This window comes from Chelonoidis abingdonii, chromosome 6, assembly GCF_003597395.2.
Source record: "Chelonoidis abingdonii isolate Lonesome George chromosome 6, CheloAbing_2.0, whole genome shotgun sequence".
Lineage (NCBI taxonomy): Eukaryota > Metazoa > Chordata > Testudines > Testudinidae > Chelonoidis > Chelonoidis abingdonii.
In genome coordinates, this window is record NC_133774.1 from 47,071,063 (window position 1) to 47,098,067 (window position 27,005).

Here is a 27,005-nt window from a genome sequence, read left to right on the forward strand (position 1 = left end):
ATAAATGTGCTTGCTTAGAAAGAGATCTGTGGCAGCTGTCAACTGCTAGCAATTACACTGTTCATAGGCTTTGGAGAGAAAGTACAGATGATGGCCTGTTTTGGCAGTCTGGTGTACTAGAAATATCAGTGTCGGAAGCGAACTGTGCAGCCTGGAAAAACCCCAATCAGGAGGGCATGAGATTCTGGTATTTGCCCAAGACAGGTGACAGCTAGGAACCAGAAGCTTAAAAGTGAGTGCTCTTGGTGGACCCAGGAAGGGGAATGCAGATGCAGTTGCCCTGAAACTGTGACACAGCTGTTTCTGAGATCAAGGCGAGGGGAAAATATGTTTTTCCCACTTTAGAAGAAATTTGGGTAATCGTTTCTTTGAGAAACTTAAGTGCTCCTCCATATGCTTTGGAGCAGGGACTTGAAAATTGACAGGAAGCACCCTGTGTGTCAGGGATGTGCCTTTTGATGTTCCTGTAACATCTGACCAAGTTAAAGACCTTAAAAAAAAAAAAAATCTTGTTTGCACATGCTCAGTTGACATTTGCTAGGTCTTTGTGACTAAAATCCCCAATGATTCTATTTGTACTGGGTATGTTATAGTTGCATGGGGTGAGCAGGAATTTTTCTGCAATAGCATTTCCCAGCCATTCCATTTATGCCACACAGTGTCTGGGCACCAGAACTGAAAGAAAAGTGTGGGGGACTGTCTCTTCTGTGCTCTCAGTGCCCTCCCTGATTATGTCCAAATAGTGTGGAGAGGAAAATTATCCAGATCGAATGCAGAGGAAATAGGTGCTGGACTGGGCGTAGGATAATGGAAGACTGGGACTAGAGGCTGGTTGCTGCGGGGAGGAGATAGAGAGTAGTTGGTCATGAAGTCTAGGACTGGCAACCAATGAGTTTTGGAGAAAGAGATTGGTGGAAGGACACACTTCTCAAGAGGAGCTAGGGTGCAGGGATGGAACTGGGACTGGCTGAGCAAAGAATGGGTCTGGGAGCTTGGTGTGTAGGAACACTGAAATTGAATGAAGAGCCTGGGGAAGGAGACTGGGACTCAGAGGATACAGTGTGACTGGGGAATTGGGTATGGTGGTAACTGGATGCTTCAGGGAAAGAGACAGATCCTGTGGGAGGGGAGAACTGGGACCGACTGGCCAAAGTAGAGGGAAACTGGGAGCTATGATTGGTAAGACTGTGATGGGGGATTGTGTGTGGGGGATTAGAATAGGGAGCTTGGAGTGGGGGACTAGGACTGCCTGTCTGGGCAAGAAGACTGGGACTACTAGAATGAGAACCCTGAGGAACGTGGACTGGGACTGGCTATATGAAGAAAATAAGATTGGGACAAGGCTGGAGGGTCAAATCTGGGGAAAGTGGGTTGAAGTCTATGGCTCTAGAACATGCTTCCTTCCAGAGCATGGAATGGAACCTAAGGTTCCTGAGACTCACTGTTCCTCTACTGTCAGCAGATGTTTGTGAAACTCTTCAGGAAAATATCGTATACCCTTTAATGCTGGTCTACTTAGAGAATGACAACTTATTACTACTGTTGGTGTATGCAATGTAGTTGTAGCCATGATGGATCCAGGACATTAGAGAGAGAAGGTGGGTGAAATATTATATTTTATTAGACCATCTTCTGTTGGTGTGAGAGTCAAGCTTTTGACCTGAAGAAGAGCTCTGTGTGGCTCAAAAGCTTGTCTCTCTCACCAGCATAAGTTGGTCCAACAAAAGATATTACCTCATCCACCTTGTCTCTCTAACATATTACTACTCTCATTTCACCGCATAGGCCTCTGCCACTTAAACTAAGGGTGTAATCTAAAAGTTCCAACCCTACTGGTGAACGATGTGGATGTCGATATGATGCCACATGAAGGAATTCCTATTTTTTCCAGTTTGCTTTTTTTAAACCTAGGAAATTACATACACAGAACTACATTAAATAACATTGTTTGCAAAGTCAAATACTCAGATGTTAGGAAATGCCAAGATTAAGATGGCCTGTGCACCCTTGATTGGGCTCCTTTGTTATTTTAATGCAGTCTTTGATTACATGATCACATACTGTTACTTCCATAGGATCCCGCCTCATTCAGTGCACAGGATATATCTGCTCTGGGGATGAATCAGGACTGTGTAATAAAGGTGACTGCCATGTGTAGGACCCTTGCCTAATTTGTTGAAGAAATTGAAAGATGTGTGGTGAATGAGACGGGATTGCAGGAAGAAAAAGGATGGTCTTATGGCTAAAGCATTTGAATGCTGTCCTGGAGAACTGGATTCTATCCTTGCTTCTGCCATTTACATGGTAGTTTAAATGACTTGCCTAGCATACTTTCACAGGTGGTCACTATTTATAGTGTTTGTTATTTTTAGACTTCATGTATTGAGACCTTGATTTCTGAAGTGCTGAGCACCCACAGCTGCAACTGAAGTCAGTTGGGGCTACTCCTTGAATATATAAAAAGGTCTATATAGTGCTCAGTACTCTGAAAAATCAGGTCTTAGGTTTCTCAAATTGGACACATGAAATTAGCAGATACTTTTGACATTGCCTCAGTTCCCCATCTGAAAAATTAAAATATACCCTCATCTCTCAGAGGTGTTCTGAAAATAAATTAATTGTGAAGCACTCAGGTATTAGAGTCATGAGTGCCATAGAGAAACCCAGGAGGAAACTAATAATTCTGTCTTCAGAGCAAGATTTAAATAGTGTGCAGTAACTAGGCCATGAGGTCACATATTGAACAATGGGGATAAAACAAAATATTGAATAGCTGCTCATTAATTGAAAACCATCCATTCTGTACACTGCATTAGGGGGTTTGTGGAAAAAATGTTACCATATAATTAAAGACTGTATCATAATACATATGCACAGAACTGAATCAAGATTGCACAGGCAAGCTTAATTCTGGCATTTTCTAGTTTTTCAGTGCTTGACTATGCACACTTAATATTATATTTTTTTTGAATTTTGTATAGAAGACGTAATAAGCTCCGTGGACTAAAACAATCTGAGAAACAATGTTAGTGAGCTCTAAAAAAATAAATTTACTGATACTAATTAGATGCTCTACTTTGAGTGCATGTGTAACATTTTGTAAGACCATCAGATGTCTTATAAAACATAATAATTGTAATTTGTAAATCAGTACTCGTAAACTGTTTTGAGATAACGGAAGTCCCGAATATTTACAACAGATTGCAGCAAATGGGAGTAGAAGAACTAAAATATTATTTTGGAAGGATTTGGCAGATAAAAATAGTTTTCATGTTAAAAGTTCAGACTATGATTATCTTTTTTCTGAACTAATAGTTGATTAAATAATATCCAGGAACGATGAGACAATTTACAAATTTTATATTGTTAATCCTAAGCCTACATTTTACCCATACAAACAACAGAGTAAATAGTTTTTATTGGTTCGGAGAATATCACCTATGAATAGCTGTTTTTTTGTATGATTGCACGTTGTTTACAGAAGGGAATACAGGAGGGATTATATTTTTAGAAAATAAGTAGTGTTCAGGTAACAAGAATTACAAATGTAATTCTGTTTAAAGATCTGTTCTAAGTTGTGAGCAATTTGCCCTTTTTAGGAAAAAAAATACGTTTAGAAACTTGTAGAGGGTATACTCTGTGCCTCAGAATAACGTTTAAGGGTAGTTTATATTAGTTATTCTGATCTGTTGCCTGTAGTGATTGAATTTTCACAGATCTCCTAGTAACTGCCCTCCCGTTTTGGCAAAGTTGGTAGTTATCTGGTAAAATTATCTGACACTTGAAATGGAAATTTTTTAAAACCTGTGGGCACCAATTACATTTTAATTTATATCTTTCACATGCATAACTTGCTATTTGTATATCATTGCTTCTATTCAGTTCTATGGTACAGTATATGGTACTTACATATCACTTTTTCTAATCTGTTTTACTAAGACGCTCGTATGAGAACAAGTGCTCTGATTCTGAGGTTCTTCAGTTCATTAAGCTTATTTCCCATGTGGAAGTTATCCTCTATCTGGGACATAATTATTCATATAACAACCAGTTCTGATCTCACACGAGGATTTTTTTGGATAGAAAATAAATCACTACTGAAAAACAAAGATCAAGTTAATATTCTTGGTCATGGAAGAATGTAGAAAGTGTGATGCACCATAATTTTTTCTAAAAACATGATATTTAAGAACTTTTACAAGAGGCAAGCAGCCTTATAAAATTGCTTGGACTTTGCTCCAAATTTTTTTCTAGGCATTTTTATGCAGAAAAATACTTCCAAAAAATTAAAATGCATGAGAGCGCCTCCTACCTCTTCACAGCAATGATTAACTAGTTAAGTACCATTTTCAGGAGTGTGTGTTCCTGTTGACTTCAATAGAACTCATATACTAGTTGACACCCCTGCTGGCAGTCACAGCAGACATATCAAAGATTGAATCAATAAAGACTGAATTACCTTCTTACTGGTAGAGGTAGTCCATTCAGGACTGAGTTGCAATGCACTGGAAGAAGTAGTCCTTTCAGGAGAGGGTTGAGATGCACTGGAAGTTTGCACTGCAGTTGCATGTTATGTGGAGAAATGAGAGTTCAGTTTTCAGTGCTGTTGATTTGGCACAGAAGGGAAGCAACCTCACTGAGTCACTCCCATCTCTGTATGATAACGATGGCTTTCAGTCCTAATGCACCATCTGCTGCCAAAAGGCAATGAACTGCTGCTGTGTAGCAATCCAGTCCCACGTGTGCCATGACCCAGGAGACTTACGGTGACGATCAGCTGTGCGGGGTCCATGCTTGCTGTGGTATGTCATCTGCACAGGTAACGCAGGAAAAAAGGCGTGAAACGGTTGTCTGCCGTTGCTTTCACGGAGGGATGGAGGGAGAGGGGGGCCTGATGACATGTACCCAGAACCACCCTCGACCATGTTTTTTGCGCCATCAAGCATTGGGAACTCAACCCAAAATTCCAATGGGCGGGGGAGACTGTGGAAACTATGGGATAGCTACCTGCAGTACAACACTCCGGAAGTCGACGCTAGCCTCGGTACTGTGCATGCACGCCACCGAATTAACGTGCTTAGTGTGGCTGCATGCACTTGACTTTATGCTAAAAATCGAATTCTGTAAAATCAGAGTAATCCTGTAGTGTAGACACGCCCTTAGCTAGTTTTCCACTGGAGGAATCAGAGATGAGGGAAAAATCAAAACTATTGTGGTAAAGTGTTTTCTCTTCCCCTGTTTTGATTTCTGGTATCTGTGCTACTTGGTAAGCTTTTTTTTTCTGTTAAATAATTTACTCGGGAATTAAATGATTGGCATCATTTCATTTTAAGGAATAGCAAATTGATATAAAACATTAAATGATGTTGCATATTTGTATATGAATTCTATTAAGTTAACGTTTATTAGTAGTAATATTGCTTAATAGCAAGATAAGTTATCCACATTGTTTTAAGGTTCGCATAAACATGAGGGTAGGATACTAGTGGGGGGGGGGAAGTTATTTTGCATATTGCTTACTAAAATTACTACCTGTGACCCTGAACACTGGTATAGCAAAGTAAGCAGAACTAGAATGTCCTTTATTAGAATAATACAATTGAATTCTGAAGAAGTATGCTAATGGACCCTGCAAGGAGAAATATGGGAGTGAAATAGTGTCAATTTTAAGTGAACATTTATTCTCAGAGTTTTATGTAATCACTAATTGCTGTGTTGAACAGGTTAGTAGAACAGCTTCATATTCTGAGTAGCTAAAATATTTGCTTATATGAATACAGTAAAGTACAAGCTGTTGATTAATCTTTGTATTAAGACACTATTAAGTGCATTAATGACTCAGTTAAAAAAAGAGTTGCTTGGCCTACAGCTACCTCAAGGAGTCATTCAAGACTGGCTTTGAGACAGAGGTATGATTCAATTGCAGTCTTATGAGAGCACCTCAGAGACAAGTGATTTCCTTATTAGTTGTGTATCCTAAGGAAGGAAATATGAGTGTGTAGTTTATTCAAGTACAGTAGTATACAAAAAGTCATACAAGGGCTTGATGATTCAGAAATTAAGGTTAAGTCTAAAATGTATAACTTCAGGATTGTTTTTAAAAGACAAGCCACATAAAGTTATGAAGTTATGAAATGCAAACTATAAATGTGAAATAGCAGAACAGTGGACTGAGGTAATTCAGATTATAAATATTGGCTTCAGTACTAATCAGATAATACTGAACTTTTACCTTCTGTACTACAAAATGTATGTTTCTCCTCTTTGTGTAATAAAATATATAATATTGCTGAGTTGTCTGTATGAAATGCAAAACAACCAGGGCCTCTTTTACAAACATGGGAATGTTAAATGAAGAAAGGAATAATAATAAACTACTAGAGACGGAACTTAAACACTATTGAAAGATGCGTATTGGGAGTTGGCCGATAAAAAGACTTAAGCCAGGAATAAGGAAACTACTCTTCTTGCACTTTATAACAAAAACCAAACAAATGAACCAAAAACAGTCCTCAATCTGTGGACTCAGGCAAAGACTCCTACTGCAAATCACTGGAAAAAACTACTGATAGAATATCTAATGAAGGAAGACTTTACACATATTGTAAGAACAGTGCAAGACAGACAAACCAAAAAATGGATAAAAGTAATAGTATACCTGGTACAGGAAAACAAACAGAAATACAGAAATGATTTGTTTTGATAAGGACACTGGAATTTTGTTTTTATCATAGAATCATAGAATATCAGGGTTGGAAGGGACCTCAGGAGGTCATCTAGTGCAATCCTGTGCTCAGAGGAGGACCAATTCCCAACGAAATCATCCCATTTATGGGAACAATGGATAATTAAGAAGGATATACATAAAAGACAATACTGAATTATATTCTCCCATGTCTAATTTCACATACTTTCTATCATCTCACTTGAATCCTTTCTTCCTCCTCTCCCAGAGAAAATGTTCAGTTCTCCAAAAAGGTTTTTAAAAATTAATATGAATGGTTAAATATACATATTTTAATATATGGTTTTATTTAGATAACTTGAAAAAAAGGAAAAACTGTAATATAACAATATACTGCTCAGTATTGTTAATTTTGTAATAAGATGGGTACTTTACATAAGAACATAAGAACAGCCGTACCGGGTCAGACCAAAGGTCCATCTAGCCCAGTATCTGTCTACCGACAGTGGCCAATGCCAGGTGTCCCAGAGGGAGTGAAGCTAACAGGCAATGATCAAGTGATCTCTCTCCTGCCATCCATCTCCATCCTCTGATGAACAGAGGCTAGGGACACCATTCTTTACTCTCTACTTACTTAAACATGTCAAGATACTATTTAAATGTTTTATTATAAATTGCTTAAATATCAATAAATATTTTCACTTAATGTAGGTATATAAATGTTATATACACCACAAAAAGGAGGATGATATTGGATTTTGAAAAAGTAGAAGATAAGTTTTAAAAGCTTTTTCCAACTTTTATATGTCTCAACTTTTTTTTGTCATAGTGAAGCAGTTTTTTTCCAAACATAAAAGGTTCAGTTAATATCATTTGTGCGTGTGTAGGTTTCTTCTTTATCTTTTCATGGAACTCCATGATTGTAATGAATTTGATATACATATCTAGATAACGTCTTAAGTAATAGTTTAAGGGGGTAAAATCCTAGTAGTAATAGCATGAGTATCCTGGTTAATTTACAGTAGAGATGATGGTGTGATTTGTATTTATCTCACACCTTGTAATTGTCATTTATACCAATGGTTCTCAACCAGGAGTTTGGGCCCCCATGCAGGGATCTGCAAGCAGGTTTCAGAGGGGGTCTACCAAGCAGGGCCAGTGTTAGACTCGCTGGGGTCCTGGGCAGAAAGTCGAAGCCCACCACATGGTGCTGAAGCCCGGGGTCCTGAGCCCCAACACCTGGGTCTGAAGCCAAAGCCTGAACAAAGTAGTTTTGCGGGGCCTCTGTGGCCTGGGGCCCCAGGCAGTTGGCCTGCTTGCTACTCCCGAAGGCCGTCCCCAGCTTTTATATGCAGAAAAACAGTTATTGTGGCACAGGTGGGCCGTGGAGTTTTTATAGCATATTTGGGGGACCTCAGAAAGAAAAAGGTTGAGAACCCCTGATTTATACCAGAGTGAAGTGTGTGTAAAAATGCTACCATAATTCGGGAGCATTTTTACACCCTCTTTGTTCTGGTGTTAATGGCAACACAAAGTGTGGAACAACAATGATTTGGAGGCAATCTTATGAAGTACTGAGTGCTTGATTTTAATGCCCGTAAGTCCTCAGTAGCACCTTGTACAGAGAAACTACTTTATCAATAGTTAATTAAAAAAACCAAACCCATAATAAGGAACAGTATCCCTCATTGCTAGAGTACTACAGGAAATATTTAGCTGACTCGTCAGCTGGTTGAAGTGGAATATTTGTGTTTTGGAAGCTAAGTTTAGATCCTAACTCTCTAGTCCAGGATTTCTCAAACTTCACTGCACCATGACCCCCTTCTGACAATAAAAATATTACACAATTCCAGGAGTGGGGACTAAAGTCTGAGCCCATCAAGCCCTACTGCCCCCGGTTGGGGGGTAGGGTTGTCAGGCGTTCGGTTTTTGACCAGAATGCCTTGTCGAAAAGGGACCCTGGCTTCTCCGGTCAGCGCAGTTGATTGGGCTGCTAAAAGTCTGGTTGGTGGCAGTGGCTCCCAGAAGCGGACGGCACGTCCCTCTGGTTCCTAGGCACAGGGGTGGCCAGGGAGGCTTTACATGCTGCGTTCCTTTCCATTGGAGCTAATGGACTCCTCATCCTTCATTGGCATCTCAGAATCTTTAATACATTTTTACAATTCTCCTGGTCAGATCAGTATTATTCTGTTAGGGAGTTAAGGCACAGAGACTAAATAACTTGACCTACATCTCTCAAAATCTGTAGTAGAGACAGGAACACAATCATATCTTCCTAATTCCAGTGTAGTGCCTGGGACATAAGACCATCCTTCCTCTATCTGACTGTAGTTGTCTGCATTTGTGTGTAGGTAAATTACTGGGATGACCTTTCGCCTTCCTTTTGTAGCATCAGTGCCTCACATCCTCAAATATCATGAAGTTTAAACAGCTCAAGTTAATTTTCAGAAATGCCAACTGCAATTCATAGACTTCACGTGCAGAAGTGACCATTATAATCCTCTAGTCTAATCACCTACAGTACATAACATCAACCATACAATTTCACCCAGTAATTGAAAACTTATTTCCAAATATGCTTCATTTTAGAGCATATTGTTGAGATTAGATATTCTTACATTCTGAACTAGGTGGACTGAGCAAAATAGGGGAAAAGGTTATTTTAAAAAAAAACTATTGTAAAATTCATTTTCATTTGAAATTGTTTTGTTATAGATGCTTTTTTATAAAATTGGTTGATTCAAATCTTTGATGTAAATATTTTCTTTTAGGATGGTGTTTTGGAAGAGGGCAATGAGAAGGATTTCTATGAGTCTGATGAAGAACAGAGAGAAAAAGATCAGAAAGTGAAGAAACCCTATGCTATGGATCCAGACCATAGATTGCTGATACGAAATACAAAGCCCTTATTGCAAAGCCGGAATGCAGCTGTATGACAAAAACCTTTGTCTTGAACTGCTAAGTGTCCACCCTTCTAAAATGTTTTAATCAAGTATTTGGAGCATTCAGGTGTAGAGTATGCCCACCGCCCCCAATGTGTATAGAAAATACCATGCAGAATTGTATAGTTACACAATAGTTCTGTTGTAGCTAACTAAAAGTAACCAGTTCTCAACTGCATGCCCTTAAAAGTAGGAAAGTAATTTAATACTAAAAGTCCTGAACAGCCATGTTATGTGCTGCCTACCTGTTCTTAATATTAAGAGAAGAATTAGGCAATACAGCAGGGGTCGGCAACCTTTCAGAAGTGGTGTACCAAGTCTTCATTTATTCACTCTAATTTAAGATTTCACGTGCCAGTAATACATTTTAACATTTTTAGAAGATCTTTCTATAAGTCTATAATATATAACTAAACTATTGTTGTATGTAAAGTAAATAAGGTTTTTAAAATGTTTAAGAAGCTTCATTTAAAATTAAATTAAAATGCAGAGCCCCCTGGACTGGTGGCCAGGACCTGGGCAGTGTGAGTGCCACTGAAAATCAGCTTGAGTGCCGCCTTCGGCACCCTGCCCATAGGTTGCCTACCCCTGCAATACAGTATATGACTGCTGCCATAGCACTTCAGGTTATTTAGCTTATCAGTTTTCAGAAGCTCTGCTGAGACAAACCCTGTTAATATGTGGATGAAGACTCTCAAGGAAAATTGTAGGTGCTTGTGATTTATTAGAAGGCACTTTTCTCTGAGGTGGGGATTTTCAAAGGAGCCTGGAGGAGCTAAACACCCAAATCTTTTGAAAATCCCAGCCTGAGTCCAGTCTCCCAGCAGAATTCTGAGGTGGTTAAAACATTATCTGCATAGTACATACTGATTGTCTCTGGGAGCTAGATTAAAAGATCTGACTTTTCATAGATGCATAAATCTTTAAGGTCAAAAGAAATCATTATGATTATCTTGTCTGATCTCCTACATAACACAAGCCATGGAATTTCACCCATTATTTTCTGCCAGACCATAATTTCTGCTTGTATTAGAAAGACATCCAGTCTTGATTTACTGGCTTCCGGTGATGGAGAGTCTGCCACATCACTAGGTAAATTGTTGAAATAGCTAATTACATTTGCTTAACTTAGTCTAAATTTGTCCAACTTCAGCTTCAGCAGTTGGACATTTATCTAGATAAGATTTCAGATAGTACAGAACTCTTTTCTTGCTCGGGTACTTATAGACCATGATCAGGTCACCTCTTAACCTTTTCTTAGATAAACTAAATAAATTGAGCTTTCTTGGTCGCTCGCTGTAAAGCATGTGTTCTGAGCCTCAAATCATTTGTAGCTCTTTTCTGAATCCTTTCCAGTTTGCCAATCTCTTTCAAATGTGGACACTAGAACTGAAAACAGTATTCTGGTAATAGTCTCGCTAATGCCAAAGAGCTTGATAATACCACCTTCCTATTTCTACTACATATTCCCTTGCTTATATATCCAAATATTATATTAGGTCTCTTAGCTTCTGCGAGCTCATGTTCAGCTGGTTATCCACCATGATCCCTAAGTCTTTTTCAGAGTTGCTGCTTTCCAAATGATTCTGCTTGTGTAATGTGATCTACGTTCTTGGTTGCATTTGGCAGTATTAAAACTCATATTCAAATGAACCCAGGTTACCAAAGGATCCAAATCACTCTGAATACTTAATGTCTTTCTCATTATTTGCCACTCCACCAATTTTGCAAACTTTGCCAGCAATGATAGCATTTTCTTCTGTATCATTGATAAAGATATTGAATACTTTGGGCCAAGAACAGTTTCCTGGGGACTCCACTAGAAATACATTATATGATTTCTCATTTATATTTACTTTTTGAGATCTATCGGTTAGCCAGTTTTTAGTCCAGTTAATATGTGCTACATTCATTTTGTATAGTGTTTATTATTTAATAAAAATATACTGTGGCACTAAGTCACAGAATATTATGTCAACATTATTACCTTTTATCAACTGAATTTGTAATAGCATCAGAAATATCAAGTTTGTTTGATAAGACTATAAAATCATGATGATTGGTGTTTATAGAATCATAAAAATGTAGGGCTGGAAGGGACCTTGAAAAGTCATTTAGTCCAAACCCCCTCTCAGAGGCATGGCAACGAATAACTAAACCACCCTGACAGGTGTTTTTATCTAACTTGTTCTTAAAAACCTCCACTGATAAGGATTCCACAACCTCCTTTGGGAATCTATTCCAGTGCTTAACTATCCGTATAAGTTAATTCTTTTTCTTAACATGTAACCTATATGTTCTTTTGTGGCAGATTATTTCTTGTCCTATCTTCAGTAGACATGGAGAACAATTGATCAGCATTTTCTTTACAACAGACCTAAATGCATTTAAAACTCTTATGAGGTCCTCCATCAGTCGTTGTCTTCTCAAGACTGAACACGCCCAATTTTTTAAACCTTCCTCATAAGTCAGGTTTTCTAAACTTAGTCCAGAGGAGATCAATAAAAAGTGACAATCTCTAATTTGTCCATATCTATCTTAAAGTATGGTGTCCAACACTGGACACAGTACTTCAGTTGAGGCCTCTCCATTGCTAAGTGGAGTGGAACAATTGCCTCCTGTGTCTTATATAAGACATTCCTGTTACAACACCCCAGAATAATAGCCTTTTCTTGCAACAGCATCACATTGTTGGATCATGTTCAATTTGAGGTGGTCATTCTTTTAATTCTTGCCAGACTGCATCCCTTGTGAGCCCTTTCATGGTTTTGTTCAGAATATTAGGCTGCCCAACCTGTAGTTAAGAGTCCATCCCATGTACCCTTTTTAAAATATTGGTACAACATTGGCTTTGTTTCCAGGAGGAGGACCTATTAAGCCTTAAAAATCAATTGGTGTTTTTTTTTTTTTTTTGTTTACAGTTTCTTACATTTTGTTACTTGGATCACAAGCGCACAACCCTACAGGTTTCCTTTTGTTGTTTTACGTCCTTGTAGGTCATTATTAAATGCAAATACCATTGTATAGATTGATTAATATGGTAATAGGAAAAGGTTTTTGGTGATGGTATTACTGTTTAAAACTAATTAATGAACAGCTATTACTGGAGCTAGATTTAATAAAAATAAAAAGCTTTATATAGATTTAAAGAAAGGGAATTTTCTCATTCATTTGTACTGATAAGGCTGTAAGTTCTGGTTTCTTAAAATATCAGTTTGATTAGCACTTCAGCTACATCTGATTATTTATTTATTTATTTATTACTGATAGGAGTGTACATTATTCATTAGATTATAATTCAGAAATGAAAATATATCTTGGCTTTTGAACCAACCCCTTGGTATCAAAGATTACATATGCAAAAATAGAAATTTAAATCTTTGTACAAGCAATGAGTGTGTAATTTTGCAGCTTGAAAGTAGGACATTGTGTAGTTACTTTAAGGTAGCAGATTATTCTGCATGTTAACATTGTATTTTCAGGTGGTGATGGCAGTTGCCCAGCTTTACTGGCACTTGGCACCGAAGTCTGAAGCTGGCATTGTTTCTAAATCCTTAGTGCGTTTACTTCGTAGCAATAGGTGGGTCAAGCTCTTTTGTTGAACTTCTAACAGAACTTGCTAAACGGTTTGTTCAGTTTTAAATTACATGTAACTGTACATCATAAACTGAGGCTTCTAACATTGGGTCTAAGCTGGTGCTCGCAAAAGCCTGCCAAAACAGGCCTGGGGAGGGATGGCTGAGTGGTTTGAGTATTGGCCTGCTAAACCCAGGGTTGTGAGTTTAATCCTTGAGGGGAACCATTTGGGGATTTAGTTGGGGATTGGTCCTGCTCTGAGCAGGGGTTTGGACTAGATGACCTCCTGACCTTTTAACCGTAAGAGTCTATGATTAACACCAATTTATACCATTTTTGCAGGACTCTCCATTTATAGCATGTACCCCCTAGCTATGAGCACCTCATTGCTCCTAGACAGTTGTACTCTGGGAAATGAACATGACTGACTGTTCGGTATACACATACGAACAGTGAAAAAAGTTAGTTTGGGCTTACATGGAACTGTTGGAAATATTTATAATTTATATTTTTGTAGTGGTCTACAGTTTACCAGAATATGCACACAGCCCTCTGACAGATACCTGGGACTAGCAGAATACACCCCAAACCACTCACTTTTTTGAGAATTATCCTTGGAAAACTACTTTTAAAACACCTGTTGTCAAGTATTGTCCATCCCACATTTACAGCACAAATATTAGGTGAAGCCAAACGGTTGTCTACCACAGTAGTTTCTGTAGTGCAGACAAAGAGTAAACATCTTCTTTTTAGTCTCACTAGCTAGAAATATATGGGACTTTCCTGAGTTTCTGGTTTGCTGTATGTCTTGCAATGCTAGCTTCAAAAGTTCTAAATAAATCCTTACATCTTTCCTCAAAGAAACAAACAAAAATTATGTCAAACAGAGGCTGCAGCATTACATTGAAAAGTAATATTTTCCTTTTAAAAATATGCAGTGTTGTTGCAGACTGTGTTGGTCCCAGGATTTTATAGGGAAGGTGGGTGATCTGAAGAAGAGCTCAGCTTGTCTCTTTCATCAACGGAAGTGGTCCAATAAGAGACATTACTTCACCCACATTTTCTGCCTTTTAAAAGTGACAGTTCTAAATTTGAGCTGCATCTTGCTATAAAACTGATAAGTGACATGTAATAGCTGTCACGCCTCAACTTTTTCTAGTTTCTTTGGCGTACTCGAATATATTTTATAAGCCAAATATATATGGTAGCTTGTATGCATAGAAAGCATATCATAGATATTCATTGAAAATTCAGCTAAAAACCTTTCAGCAATACATGTAAGTGCATCCTTTTGGTTTGATTTTTTTTTTTTTTTTGCTTTTAATATACTGTTCTCCGAATATGTAATTTTGATAAATATATTCAACAGTACTCTCTCTTTGATTTCTAGGGAAGTGCAGTATATTGTTCTGCAGAATATTGCAACTATGTCAATTCAAAGAAAGGTATACCTTGCTTAGCACTTTCTAGATTATACTTCAAATTAAGCATAGGCACATCTACTTCTTCAATGGCTTTTATTTTTCAGGGGATGTTTGAACCTTACCTGAAGAGTTTCTATGTTAGGTCAACTGATCCAACAATGATCAAAACATCAAAGGTGTGTTTTATAATACATAATATATAGATAATATTTCACATATATATTTCACGTATAAATTGTATGATTAGTTAGTATTTCTAATAAGAAAGTAGCATACTGTTTGACTGCTGTGAAACTCCTGTGTCTCTGAACTTTTCTGCTTTTTCAGTCTGATTTCTACAGATGGCATTTGGGGCAGGCAAATGGGTGATTTCCTGGTACATCAGGCTAACTGAATATGCTGAATGGAAATGTTGTGTAAGGTAGCAGTGGTTCTCTTTCTGTCTAAAGAGGTGTCCACTCAGAGTTACTTGATATAACTAGCAGATATGCTTGACTTTTCACTTCAAGATCTCAATGTTTTATGATGGTGGGAAAGTAGTATTATTCCCATTTTATAATTCAGGAAATTTGAGATACAGTCACACTGTGTATGTGAGAGAGAGCTGGGAATAGAGGTCAGGTTTAGTATTGTCCAGAACTTCACTTTTCTGTGCAGAGATGACCACAAAAGTGAGGGCTCAAATTTAGGACTTATGGAGTATATAGTGATATAATTTTTTTGTCTTTCCAGTACACACACACTACCTGGAGAGAGATACCTGCTGTGACCTGTAACTCTTGAGTTCCATTTATAGATCTGAACTCTGTCCCTTTAAAATAAATAAGTAAATAAAATAACTGTGATTGGAATGCTAAATATTTCTGGATCCTTTTCTTAACAAGTTCTTGTCATCTTTTCATCAGCAAAGGTTTTACTAAGGCGCAGAGGTTTGAGAGAATGATAGATGGGTTTTCTTAACTTAGTTCTGTCTTAGGTGGTTGGAGAGCTTCTGATTTTAGGGAGACGGACTAGAGAACAGATACTAATATAATCTTTCCTCTTACTTGAAATTGTAAATGTAGGGCTTATGGAGGAAGCTAACCTTTGTTTAAACTGGTGAATTGAGAACTTAAGGCTTCTCTGACCCACTCCAGTGTTAAAACGGAAAGGCTTTGTGGCCTCACTTTAGAGCAAACTGCTGAGCATGCTGGGAAATGGGAGGAGTCAGGGACACGCATATAGAATCAAATCACTCTCAGGAGACAAAGGAAGAAGGTGGCTGCCAGGCTGGGAATAACTGTGAGTGTTTTAAAAGGTGAAGAGGGCTAACCCTTATGGTCTCATAGCTTTGGTAAGACCTATGGTGTTTCAACAAACTTGTACATAAAAACAAGAGAATGGAGTGCAGCAGGGGGGATTGTGGTGAGAGAGAGAAACCCATCATTTTTGTATAAATATTTTGGGAGTAAATGTTACTGTATACTTTCTGAAAAGTGCACTTTATTAATGGGACTGCTAGCAAATACTGGTCCTGTATTGTTCCTGGCACACCTCTACCTAGATATAACGCTGTCCTTGGGAGCCAAAAAATCTTACTGCATTATAGGTGAAACCGTATATTGAACTTGCTTTGATCTACCAGAGTGCGCAGTGCCCCCCACCCCACACACTCCAGAGCACTACTTTACCGCGTTATATCCAAATTCTTGTTATATTGGGTGGGTTTATATTGAGGTAGCGGTGTATTTCAGTCATGTTTTTTAATTAACAGCTTGCATTAAAACAAAAAATAAAACCTGTCCTTTATTTCACCACATTTGTTGTGGATATCTGACATTCTGCTCTCACAGTGTTGTCATTATTTACAAGGTGGTGGTTAAATTGTTAAGTGCTGTGAAGATGAAAAAATGCTAACCATTACTATTAAATGCAATATGTAGTGTTTCAAAAAAGTTAATCAGTGCAAAATTGTTTTACACATCATTTAAAAAAACCTCAGTGTTCAAAATTTACTCCTAAAACTTAAGTGTTCAAGTATGCAGACCTGTCAAACTTTCCACTTTAAGTTGGGGACACCTCCCGTTTATGTTGTTCCATTCAGAACCAGACAATTAGTCAAAACTTTTCTAAATCCAGATGCATATCTCATTCAGTTACTGAGTTCCTGTTACCAGCTGTTTCTTTTGCTAAAGGTCCTTTCTGACTATGTTCTGGATTCAGACTGCGTTGGAGGTCTCCAGTATAGGGAACTTTGTGCTTCATTGTTGATACAGCCTCAAAGCATGAAACTTTTGATATGGCACACAGGTGTAGCATATCAAGAGTGATTTTATCTTTTTCCTCACCAAAAATTAGGGAGAGATTTTTGAAGATGAGCTGTAATTTGTCAAAACAGAATTTGATGAATGCTATGGAAGCACCTAGTTCCCTCAAATAAGGACTCTTGATCACAGCTGCTTTTAAAATGAGTTACGGAAATTTTTATTAATTGCTCTCTGACACCTTATTCTCTTCTGCCCACTCCCCCCTCCGCCTCACTCCGCAGCCTAATCATGTCCCATGCTTCTTTTTTCCTTTGTTTTGTCTACATCATGTTGGAAAACAGATCACCAAAAGCATTTCTGCTCTACTGGTTATACAGCGGCACTATGTAGAGCTACAGCTAGTGGGAAATGCAGGGCTGAGCCCTACTGTGTTGCTTTGAAAGCACATTCTTTAGGTTCTGGAGGATGTTAACATTTCAGAGTACTTCAGATTTCTGCCTCAACTGTTAAGTGTTCTCTTAAGTTTTTAAGTGGTACTCTTTCTTGTAGATAAAATACAGTATGCATATAATTTCTAAAAAATGTTTTCTACTTATTTTAATCAACTTGTAATAAAATCTCTTCTCTCTTTCAGCTTGAAATCTTGACAAATTTAGCAAATGAGGCCAACATATCAACACTACTTCGAGAATTTCAGGTCTGTGCACAATTCAAGAGTATTCTTCTTGCATAAATTGCCTTCTGTTAACGGATTACATACATTATAAACTTTCTGTAGATGAACTTGGAAATTTTTAAACGATAGTCCTGTTGCTGTATAAGATGTTCTTTGAATGAAACAGAGACTGTATGATGCAATCTATAGAGCTTTTCTGGGATGTAGGAATGAATTATTTTAACTGTGTTTTGCTTTGAACATTGCTGCATACTACTATCGGTTGTAGAGAGGCAAAAATGTAAGGAATGAAACTCAAATGTTTATTAAAACAAATCCTACCCAGTGATTCCCATTGTTAAGCTGGGTTAAGAAGACAATGTTTTAGATTTAGCAACATTTGGTCACTATCACTGGCTGCTAATTCCTCTTCTTTAAATAATTGGAATAGAGTAAAGTGTTATCTGCTATACTTTTCCTATTACTTTATACATCTTTGCTACATGTGCAGTCTGTAGTGTCAACAGTGTGTGTCCTTCCTCTCATCTGTCAGCTATTTTCATTTCTCCAGTTCTCAGGCTGGGCTTCCCCAAAAGAAACCGGTTCTTTTTTCAGATAGGTTGGTTATTCATAGATTTACATATGCAGCTAGTTAAATAGACTGAAATCTCCCTGAAGAGAGAGCTCATCAACCTCCTTCAGCCTTGCACTCAAACTAATTTCTGCTTTTGGGTGATTGCCCTTCCCCTTCCCCTCCCCCTCCCCTACCCCCCCGCAGTCAGAGGCCTCTGTCATCACAGGTGACAAACTGGCAAGACAATACGTTCTTAAAAATACAGGATAGCAGCATAATTTCTAATGTGCAATATAGCTTTGTAAATTAAATTTAGTCTTAAGTACATTTATTTAATACAGATAATAAGGTAAGTTTCCAGTTAATAAGACCAACGTGTTGACTAATGGAAATCCTGTTTTCTCCAGACCTATGTGAAAAGCCAAGATAAACAATTTGCTGCAGCTACAATTCAGGCTATAGGCAGATGTGCAACCAACATCTCAGAAGTGACTGACACATGCCTTAATGGCCTAGTGTGCTTGTTGTCCAACAGGGATGGTAAGCTAACTGTTCTGTTATGTTTTTGAGTGACTTGATAGCTTGAATCATCTTCTTGGCAGGATCCACAGGTAGCAACAGATTAAAAAAGTATATTGAATCGTGATGTCTGTTTGAAGTCAATTGGCGTGACTGTGGAATAACAAACTCAGGTAGACAAATAATAACATTGCTTGATTTATTCTGTGGTTTGAAATTGTTTTCATAGTTTGACTCCCCACTCCACTTTAAAGAAAGCAGTGCATTACTCCCAGTGTGCAGTTAGACTGATGCCTGTAATTGTTCAAAATGTAGTAATTACAAGATATGCACTGTGTTTCACAGCAAATAGTAGTTTAGTATTTTGTCTAATAGCATGTTCAGTTGCATTAAAACAGTTAGCCTGCAGAGGGTGCCAAAAGCAGGGGAATGGCATTTTGTATATATAAATGGTGAAATCAAAGAGCATATTAAACAGTTTTAGAATAGGCAGCTCCAAACTTGGTTTGGTTTTGTAATTTAGCTTCCTATTAATTTTATACATAAATTGCTTAGGAGCACAAGGAGTGGATAGAGGCGCAATAGAATACTGTAGCAGAACACTACACATCTGTCTTTTGACAAAGGCACCAGTAGTTAGTGCCGTTGTATAATAATCACCCAGAATGAAACAAATAAGGAAATTACAATTACTGTCTGTTAATATAAGATGCAGTGTGTTTGGCAAAATCTACTTGGAAATACTCAAGTCTTCAGAGGGGTGAGCTTTAAAGACGAACTTACTAATTGAGACTAATGATACAGAAGAGGGATAAATAATATTAGTCAAAATGTTCAAAGTTAGGTTCCTGAATTCATGTTTATGCACCTAAATAGGAGGCCTGATTTATTTTTCTTACAATGATGTTAAGCTCCTATTGCTCCCATTGACTTCAGTGGGGTTTGTGGGAGCTCAGCTTTTCGCTCGGGGATCTCAAAGTAGTGTACAAACATTAATTTATTTAGGTCAGTTTTTTGTAAAGGCAAATGAGGCCTTAGTTTATTTAATTCAGTCGCTAAAAGCATCAAACAGTTTTTGAATATTTTATTTCAGTTACTTGTATATCCATTTTATTTTTGGTTTTGTGGCTGGTGTCCCTGAATAACAGAATATGGGTTTGTCTTCTCTTCGCATGCCCTCTACCTTTCTGGCTAAATGCAAAATGTTTCTTCCAGCGTGCTCCTTCCTTTATATCATGTTAGTATGGAATATTTTCATCCCTCTAATAGCCTGGGCTGCTGTTCATTTTGCAAAGGATTTCTTAGTCATTTCTGAACAGCTTTGTTCACCCAATATGTCTGCAGCTACTAGGAGATACTGTAATTATAGAGGTTCTCTTTTCATCGCTTACAAACTTAAGAGAAAGTAATGATCATGCTCTCATGATGTTTTCAGATTTTAGAAGTTTGTGATGTCCATCTTGCAATCACTTCTAAATCAGGAACTGCCTCCAAACAAACAGGCATTAGAAAGTTGTCAGCAGTTTTTATTAAGCATTGCTACTGGTCTTTTGCTCTATATCTTTGCTGTAACAACGTTGTCCTTTTGACTTCTTTCAGATCAGTTGAATGATACGTAGTTGGTCATAGAAGAGGGCACAAGAAACCCCTACTTGCCGGTAGCACACCTGTGCAAGAATTTACCATAATTTGGAGTCAGGGCATCTAGGAATGGGGTGGGTGTGGGGGGGGGGGTAAAGTTTTGGTAATGACTCATCTTACCCTTCATTCTTTCTGCAAATTTCAGTCTTGAGCAATTTCCAGGACGTGATCTACAAATTTCTGTGTACAGAAGCTTACATAGTAGCACTTTTACATAAACAAAATCAAAATCCCACACAGATTCTCCCCTCTCTCCTTTCCCACCCTTGTTTGTGGAAGGTATGGCAAGGCTTAGAATTAGTTTTTCTTATTTCCTTGTGCTTTCCTCAGCACATTAGAAGTTCAGCCTGCTCTCCTGTCTTCTCTGTGAAAACGCCCACATGATTGCTTTATTTCTTGAAGCAATTGCTTTGCTAAGGTGGGTTCTCTGGTGCTGGTCCCATTAAGATTTGAGAAACTAATTTCAAACCTGTTGGAGACACACTGAGTATAAAGCCACTTCTTTGTTCTGTCCTGAGTGTACAAACTAGAATTTCAGTAAGTTTACTTTGAGGTGACCTAGTTACTTTTTCTGTTTCAGGTTGTGCCAAGCTTACACAAAGTCATTATATATTTTTTTAAAAAGTTGTAGTAGAGTATGAAAATGCAATTACAGTGAGCAGAGTTTTAACGTTTACTTTTTTTCTGGTAGGTAAATATCAATTTGAACAAGTATTCCCTGTACGTCATAAGGGGAATAACACTAGATCTGGTGATATCTTATCTATCAGTAATAAAGTAAAAGAGAACTGTGCATATTGTATTAAACAAAATATATATTTGCTTGGTTTAAGGATCAAGGTAATGTGCTAGTGCAGGGGAAAAGTATCAACAAGGTCAGAGCTTTGAGGGTGTAAAGAGTTGCCAAGTATCCACACAGCCAGCAAATTTATTACAAGGAAGAACAGTTTGACAGCTATTTGCATACCCTTTCATTGTCTCAAATAGGTGCTTCATACTGCTTTCCTGTGGTTCAAAGAGGCTGTACCCTCCAAATGAGTGTACTTGCTATAAATACATCTTAGCCTCTTTTAAAACACCTTTTACGCAGATTCTGTAATGTGCATGAAATAGCCTTTTCAGTTTCATGTTTAGTTGCTTCAGCCCTCAGTTAACATGTATAACCAATGAACCTTATTTTCCTAGTAAAATGTGTCTGTCATACAAAATGCTGCACTGCAAGTTGGAGCCTCTTTCTAAGTTCTTGTTTTTTCCAGTGCCATTTTAATATTGTGTGTGTTTTTCCTAAATTTATTTGTGGATTTCTGAACGGATGCTGGAGTGGTTAAATTTTCACTTGGGAAAATTGTTGTAATTCATACCATTCAACTTGTGGTTCACTGTGTGATTTTTGTTTCCTGCTATAGCACTATGGATTACTAAAAGGAATTTTGTGTGACTGAACACAGTATGATTTTAATGAGTTGATATGTCAAAGGCTTTTTTTTGGTGATTGTGTTTCCTGAGTTAAATACTCATTCCAATATTGTGTAGAAATCTTTTCTCAAAGCTTGCAGTAGTGATTTGAGAATGTTATGATTAGTGGTCTGTGACTTGGTGTAGAGAATTGAGAAGCTGGTGATAACATCTTACAGTTTCTATTTGTCCAGACAATCCTCACCAGAATACCTTTTTATATTTACTGTTTCCCAATTACCAAACCTCCCAGGTGAACTGTTTCATTCAAAAGAACCTGTTGCTGGTTTTAGAATTAATACTTCATTTATCATTACATTTCCTGTAATCTTTTTTACTTTAGTTGTAGCTCCAGTATTCCTGTGGATTATTGCTATAGTGTGTCTACAGTCAAGACTGCCTAGGAGTTTTGTGTTACTTCTGATTCTTTCATTACATTCCATGTTGCTCAGTCTGTATTTGAACTTCAACTAATTTTTGTTCGTAAACTGGCAGATGAATACGTAATTGTATATAACTTTCCTTGTTTTGATTAATGCTCATCACAGTTGTATTAATTTTATAAGATTATATCTTTTCATCCTAATGTTGCAGCTTGATTTTCACTTCTGAGATGTTAAACCAGCTAACTGTTGGTTTTTTGCCAATGTAGTAGTATATTCGCCAGTATGTCTTGCTGGTTTTTGAATCCTCCATATTCAGAAAATAAACTTCTCGGTACACCAGCGTATTATTCTAGATTACTTCCAGTTGTATTCTGATATTAATTTATTTTCCTCTCATTTGTACTTTACATTTAACATTTTTACTGGCAGCTACATTCTTTTAACTGGAATCATGCCAGTCCATCTGCTTTATATTTCCAATTCAGTACTTCAAACTTGCTCCTTCTATCACATATACTTATTTGCTTCTAACTGCTTCTGAAAGTGGTTCCTGTAGTAATATTTCATACATTTCTTTGTACATAATTTACAATGCACTTTATCATGTACATTTCCACAATGCCTGTGACTTTTAAGCATATCTTAGAACCCACCTTAGTTAGGTTTTGGTTTAAACTAGTTTTCTTTTCTTGTATAAACACTTGACTTTTGAGTGTGATTTAATTAGTTTGATGTAGTATAATCTTTTTTAACAAAGCATACTGCATAATCAATAACTTTCATTTTGTTTGTTTGCAGTTTCTACTGTTCTGTGTATATCACTGCACTTAAAGTTGTGCTTGCATTTTGACCATATCTTATTACTTACAGGAAGGAAAAAGATCAGATGTTATCATTGCTTGAAATTATTAAAAAAACTGAGCCAAAGGGCTGTGCCTATAATCCTTGCCTGATACAGAAGATGCCAGGGTGGGGACATTGGGACTCCTAGATAGCACCTTTTGTGGAAGTAGTTACTCTCCAAACTTTGTATTATGCAGATGCAAACTGTTTTAGATAGTCTTTGTTTTAATTTGCTGTTCATTTACCCTCACTAGCAAGTGGGATTCAAGGAAAATATGTCACTACAAGGATTATTTTTGGGAATTCTGTTTCTTTCCCTTCCTCAACCCTCCAAACTACTTACAGGTTTGTTGAAAAATTGTCACTTGACAAGTCTGACCCTTTTTTTTTAATTTTTACTTGTTCTTTCATTGTAATTTTTGGCAATGGTGGAAGGGGAGCAAAATGCTCTCCAAAATAACCTCGACGGTAGGATTGCGTAAATCCTTGGCATCTGTGGAAGAGATGTATTTTGAAATTTAGGGTTTTTTCTACAAAGGGATTCTCGGGAAGATTAATCTGTATTAACTGAAGATGTGAATTTAAAGTGGATTACTTACATTGCATTAAATCCCTGTTTGGACAGTTTCATTCAGAATGAAAGTGGCCTTAATTTGGTTTAGCTTAATACGATCCACTTTAAATTCACACTTTTTAGTCAGTTTGGATTAACTTCCTGTCCCCATGCCGGTAAGCCTTGACTTTTGTCTCTATGTAATTTTAACCTTGATTCAAGAAATTAGTTTAGAGAAATGACTTAGTTCTCATGTCAAATGGAGGATGACACATAAAACTGGGCGCTAAAATTTAAGCTCTTCAGAGGTTCAAGAGGTATCCATGGATAGCTGCAGCTGTAATTTTTAAAACAAAAATCCACCACAGTGAGCTCTTCTAATTTCTAGATGACCATGGTAATATTTAAGGGATTTTTTTCCCTCAGTACTCTTTTGTACATCTTTCTTTTTCTTTCTGATTACTGATGTAAATTGAAAATAAACAGTCCATGTGCTGGATTAAGTATCCAAATATGAGGATGTCGTGATCTGTTTGGGTAAATATAAGTTTACCTTTCCCCAATGATTGTTTTCAAAGTGCATGTACAGTATGAGGAAAAATAATTGTCTGCCTTTTCTAGTGGATATGAAAACAGTCTGTCTATTTATTTATTTTACTTACTAACTTATTGCTTTGGTTTCAACCTTGACTATGTTTGACTTTCCTTCATCTTTCCTTACATGAGTTTATTCTTGCATAGGAGCTTACCTCTGCACCAATGAGGGTTTTTCAGCTTCAAAAACTGCATATTTCATACAAGTTGATCAGGCTGCGAATGTTACTTGTTACAGTAGTTAAGCATTCCGGTGCATGACTTGGACATAAATCTTCAAACAGCTTGCCTATTTAGGATCCTCATTTGAATGTACCAGAGATTAGATTATGGACATGGGGGAGAGGGGAGTGTGCAAATGCAGTGTTTAGCTATTTTTACTGTTTGTTGAATTAGCTGGCAATTTTCTGAACAACCTATATTTCTTTGAGAGTCCATTAAATACTACAATTTAATTATGTGGAATAGGTATTTGTGCCTCTATAATGACTTATTTAAAAATAACAAAATTAAGTACAGACACATTACAACTTAATTAAAAGGAATCCTCAAGAAGTGTGTATAATGGGACATGCTTTTGTTATTACCACAATCCTTCCTCCTCTTTTTTTTCCTTTCATAACTTGCTTGTTGGAGCAGGGCTGTCTTCAGATTTAGAAAAGATCTGCACATTTATGCTACTATTGTAAATTAAATTAGTTTTGCAGTTAAACTTGTTAGATCATTTACAGTTTTAAAATAGTAGCTGACAATTTGGTGCGCATTATTTGTATTCCGTATGCATAAACACTTCTTAAAAAAAAAATGGTCTAACTTGTTTTTGTCTTTATCAGAAATAGTAGTTGCTGAAAGTGTAGTTGTCATTAAGAAACTGCTACAAACACAGCCTGCACACCATGGTGAAATTATTAAACATATGGCAAAGCTCTTGGACACTATTACTGTGAGTATTTATGCATACTTCTGTCTTTTCTTTATTAACTAATTAAAATTGAAGCATTAAAATATAAATCAAGTTAACTAAAACATTTAATTTGTTAAGTCTGTGGCTTTTTTGGATAAGATCAAGTTCTCATGGCTTGCACATCAAAACAGTTTAATCTCATCTTCTGTCAGGATTGTTCAAACCCTGTATATAAATTTTGAATGGTTACTATTTTATTAAAATGTTCATGGCTTCACTCATATCAAATGCGTATTAATGAAGAAGAAAAGATTCAGAATAGTCTGAATATAGTATTTGCAAAAACAGACTAATTCAAACAAGATTGGATTAATCAAATAAAATTTTATTAGCGCTGGTATCTGCAGTATTTACGTTTTGCTGAATACCTCAAATATCTCTGTTATTTTGCATCTGAGTGCTCCTCCTCTTGGTTTTTTGCCCTTGTTCATTGGCTTTCAGTGTAATATTGGATTAAAATCTATATTAATCGTGCTAATTTTGAAGCCCCCTAAGGGACTGGGTGAAGTTACCAAAGAGATTGCATCACTTTGTGTAATTGTGACCTCCCACCACAGCTACACTCTGCGGAACAGTGGAACTGTTTACCTCGAGTGAGGCTTGCATGTCCACGAGATGGAGCATCCTTAGTGACTAGGAATCTAGAAGTATCTCCCAGAAAGAGTACACCCATGAAACCTGTTTGACATAGTGTCCCCTTTTTTGGCCTTTTGGCTGTCAGACTAGCATCTCCTGCACCACAGTTCTCTTCCTCAGTTTATTAGGGAGAGTAGTAAAATGATCTCTGCATTTCAGGTTTAATGAGTGACCTGTGCTTTCCCCTGGCTTTGCAAGAAGCAGATGACAGAATATTGTTGCGGTGTGGGATTGTATTACTGTAGGTCTGATATATTTGTACATCATACACTGGCAAGAAATGGCAAAAAAATTTTAACTAGTGACAGGGCTTGAGCTCCTGATTTGGGATATGGTGGAAGGTTTAAAACTATCTTTTAAAATGTAAGTTTTAAGAGAAATGAAATCAGAGTGCACTCTAAGGGCAAGTCTATACAACAAAATTAAGTTGACCTAAATTACGTTGACTATAGCCATCACAGTAATTACATCACTTTTGCATGTCCACATTACATTCCTTGTGTGGGCAGTGTGCATCCTTACGAGGAGCACTTGCATCAATTCAGTGGTCACTGTGATGCATTGTGGGACAGCTTCTGAAAGGCAGCAACATTTGATGTAAGCAACACAGTGTCAGCACTGACGCTGTGTTGACCTAACTACATTGACCTAAGTGTCATTATGCCTCTCTTGGAGGTGGGGTTATTAAGTTGGTGTGGTGGGTGAGTTATATCAGTGGGAGCTGCACTTTAGTGTAGACACTTCTACAGTTAGGTGGACATAAGCAGCCTTACGTCGACCTAACTCTGTAGTGTGGACCAGGGTTATGCAGGAAGTGATAGTTATAATTTTTCTAGTGGTCACCTTAAAGAAATTTCCTGTGTGGGCTGATTAATTCCATAATTGTCCACTATGTGGTTTTCTTGCACTTTCTTTGAAAGCATCAGATACCAGTCCCTATTAGAGACTTAATAGTGGACTGACATTTTTCTAGACTTTAGATTTAGATTTAGATCACTCTCTTAGAAAGTTACTGTCCCATTTTCATAAGAGTTTTGTTTATTAAATTGATCTACTGGAGTCAAATGTGCTGGATCATCAAGAGTAAGGCCTACTGTCTGTCCCTAAGAGCCCTGTTTCTTTCAGTGCACGCCAAGTATGGGATAGGGTATTCTTCTGTACAGCCAACTAATTTTAGATTGACTTATTTTCCTTTAAAAAGTCAATAATAAGAAATTCAATTAAATTATGTTAAGAGATCTTTAAAAACGCACAGTTAAGCTCTCATATGTCAGGTAATGCCAAGTTAAGATTGCATGTCCAGTCTTTAATA

The 27,005-nt window shown here is 37.3% G+C and overlaps 1 protein-coding gene across 2 annotated transcripts in view; it reads left to right on the forward strand.

Annotated features, from left to right (window-relative positions):
- The window catches only part of AP3B1 (adaptor related protein complex 3 subunit beta 1), a 275,539-nt gene that overhangs the window by 107,843 nt on the left and 140,691 nt on the right, over nt 1–27,005 (forward strand). For both annotated transcript variants that reach the window (XM_075066996.1, XM_075066997.1), the window contains exons 8-14: nt 9,457–9,615; nt 13,110–13,207; nt 14,594–14,648; nt 14,732–14,803; nt 17,508–17,570; nt 18,510–18,642; nt 24,927–25,036. In XM_075066996.1, the coding sequence (XP_074923097.1) occupies nt 9,457–9,615; nt 13,110–13,207; nt 14,594–14,648; nt 14,732–14,803; nt 17,508–17,570; nt 18,510–18,642; nt 24,927–25,036 (690 nt within the window). The remainder of the gene's footprint in view (nt 1–9,456; nt 9,616–13,109; nt 13,208–14,593; nt 14,649–14,731; nt 14,804–17,507; nt 17,571–18,509; nt 18,643–24,926; nt 25,037–27,005) is intronic.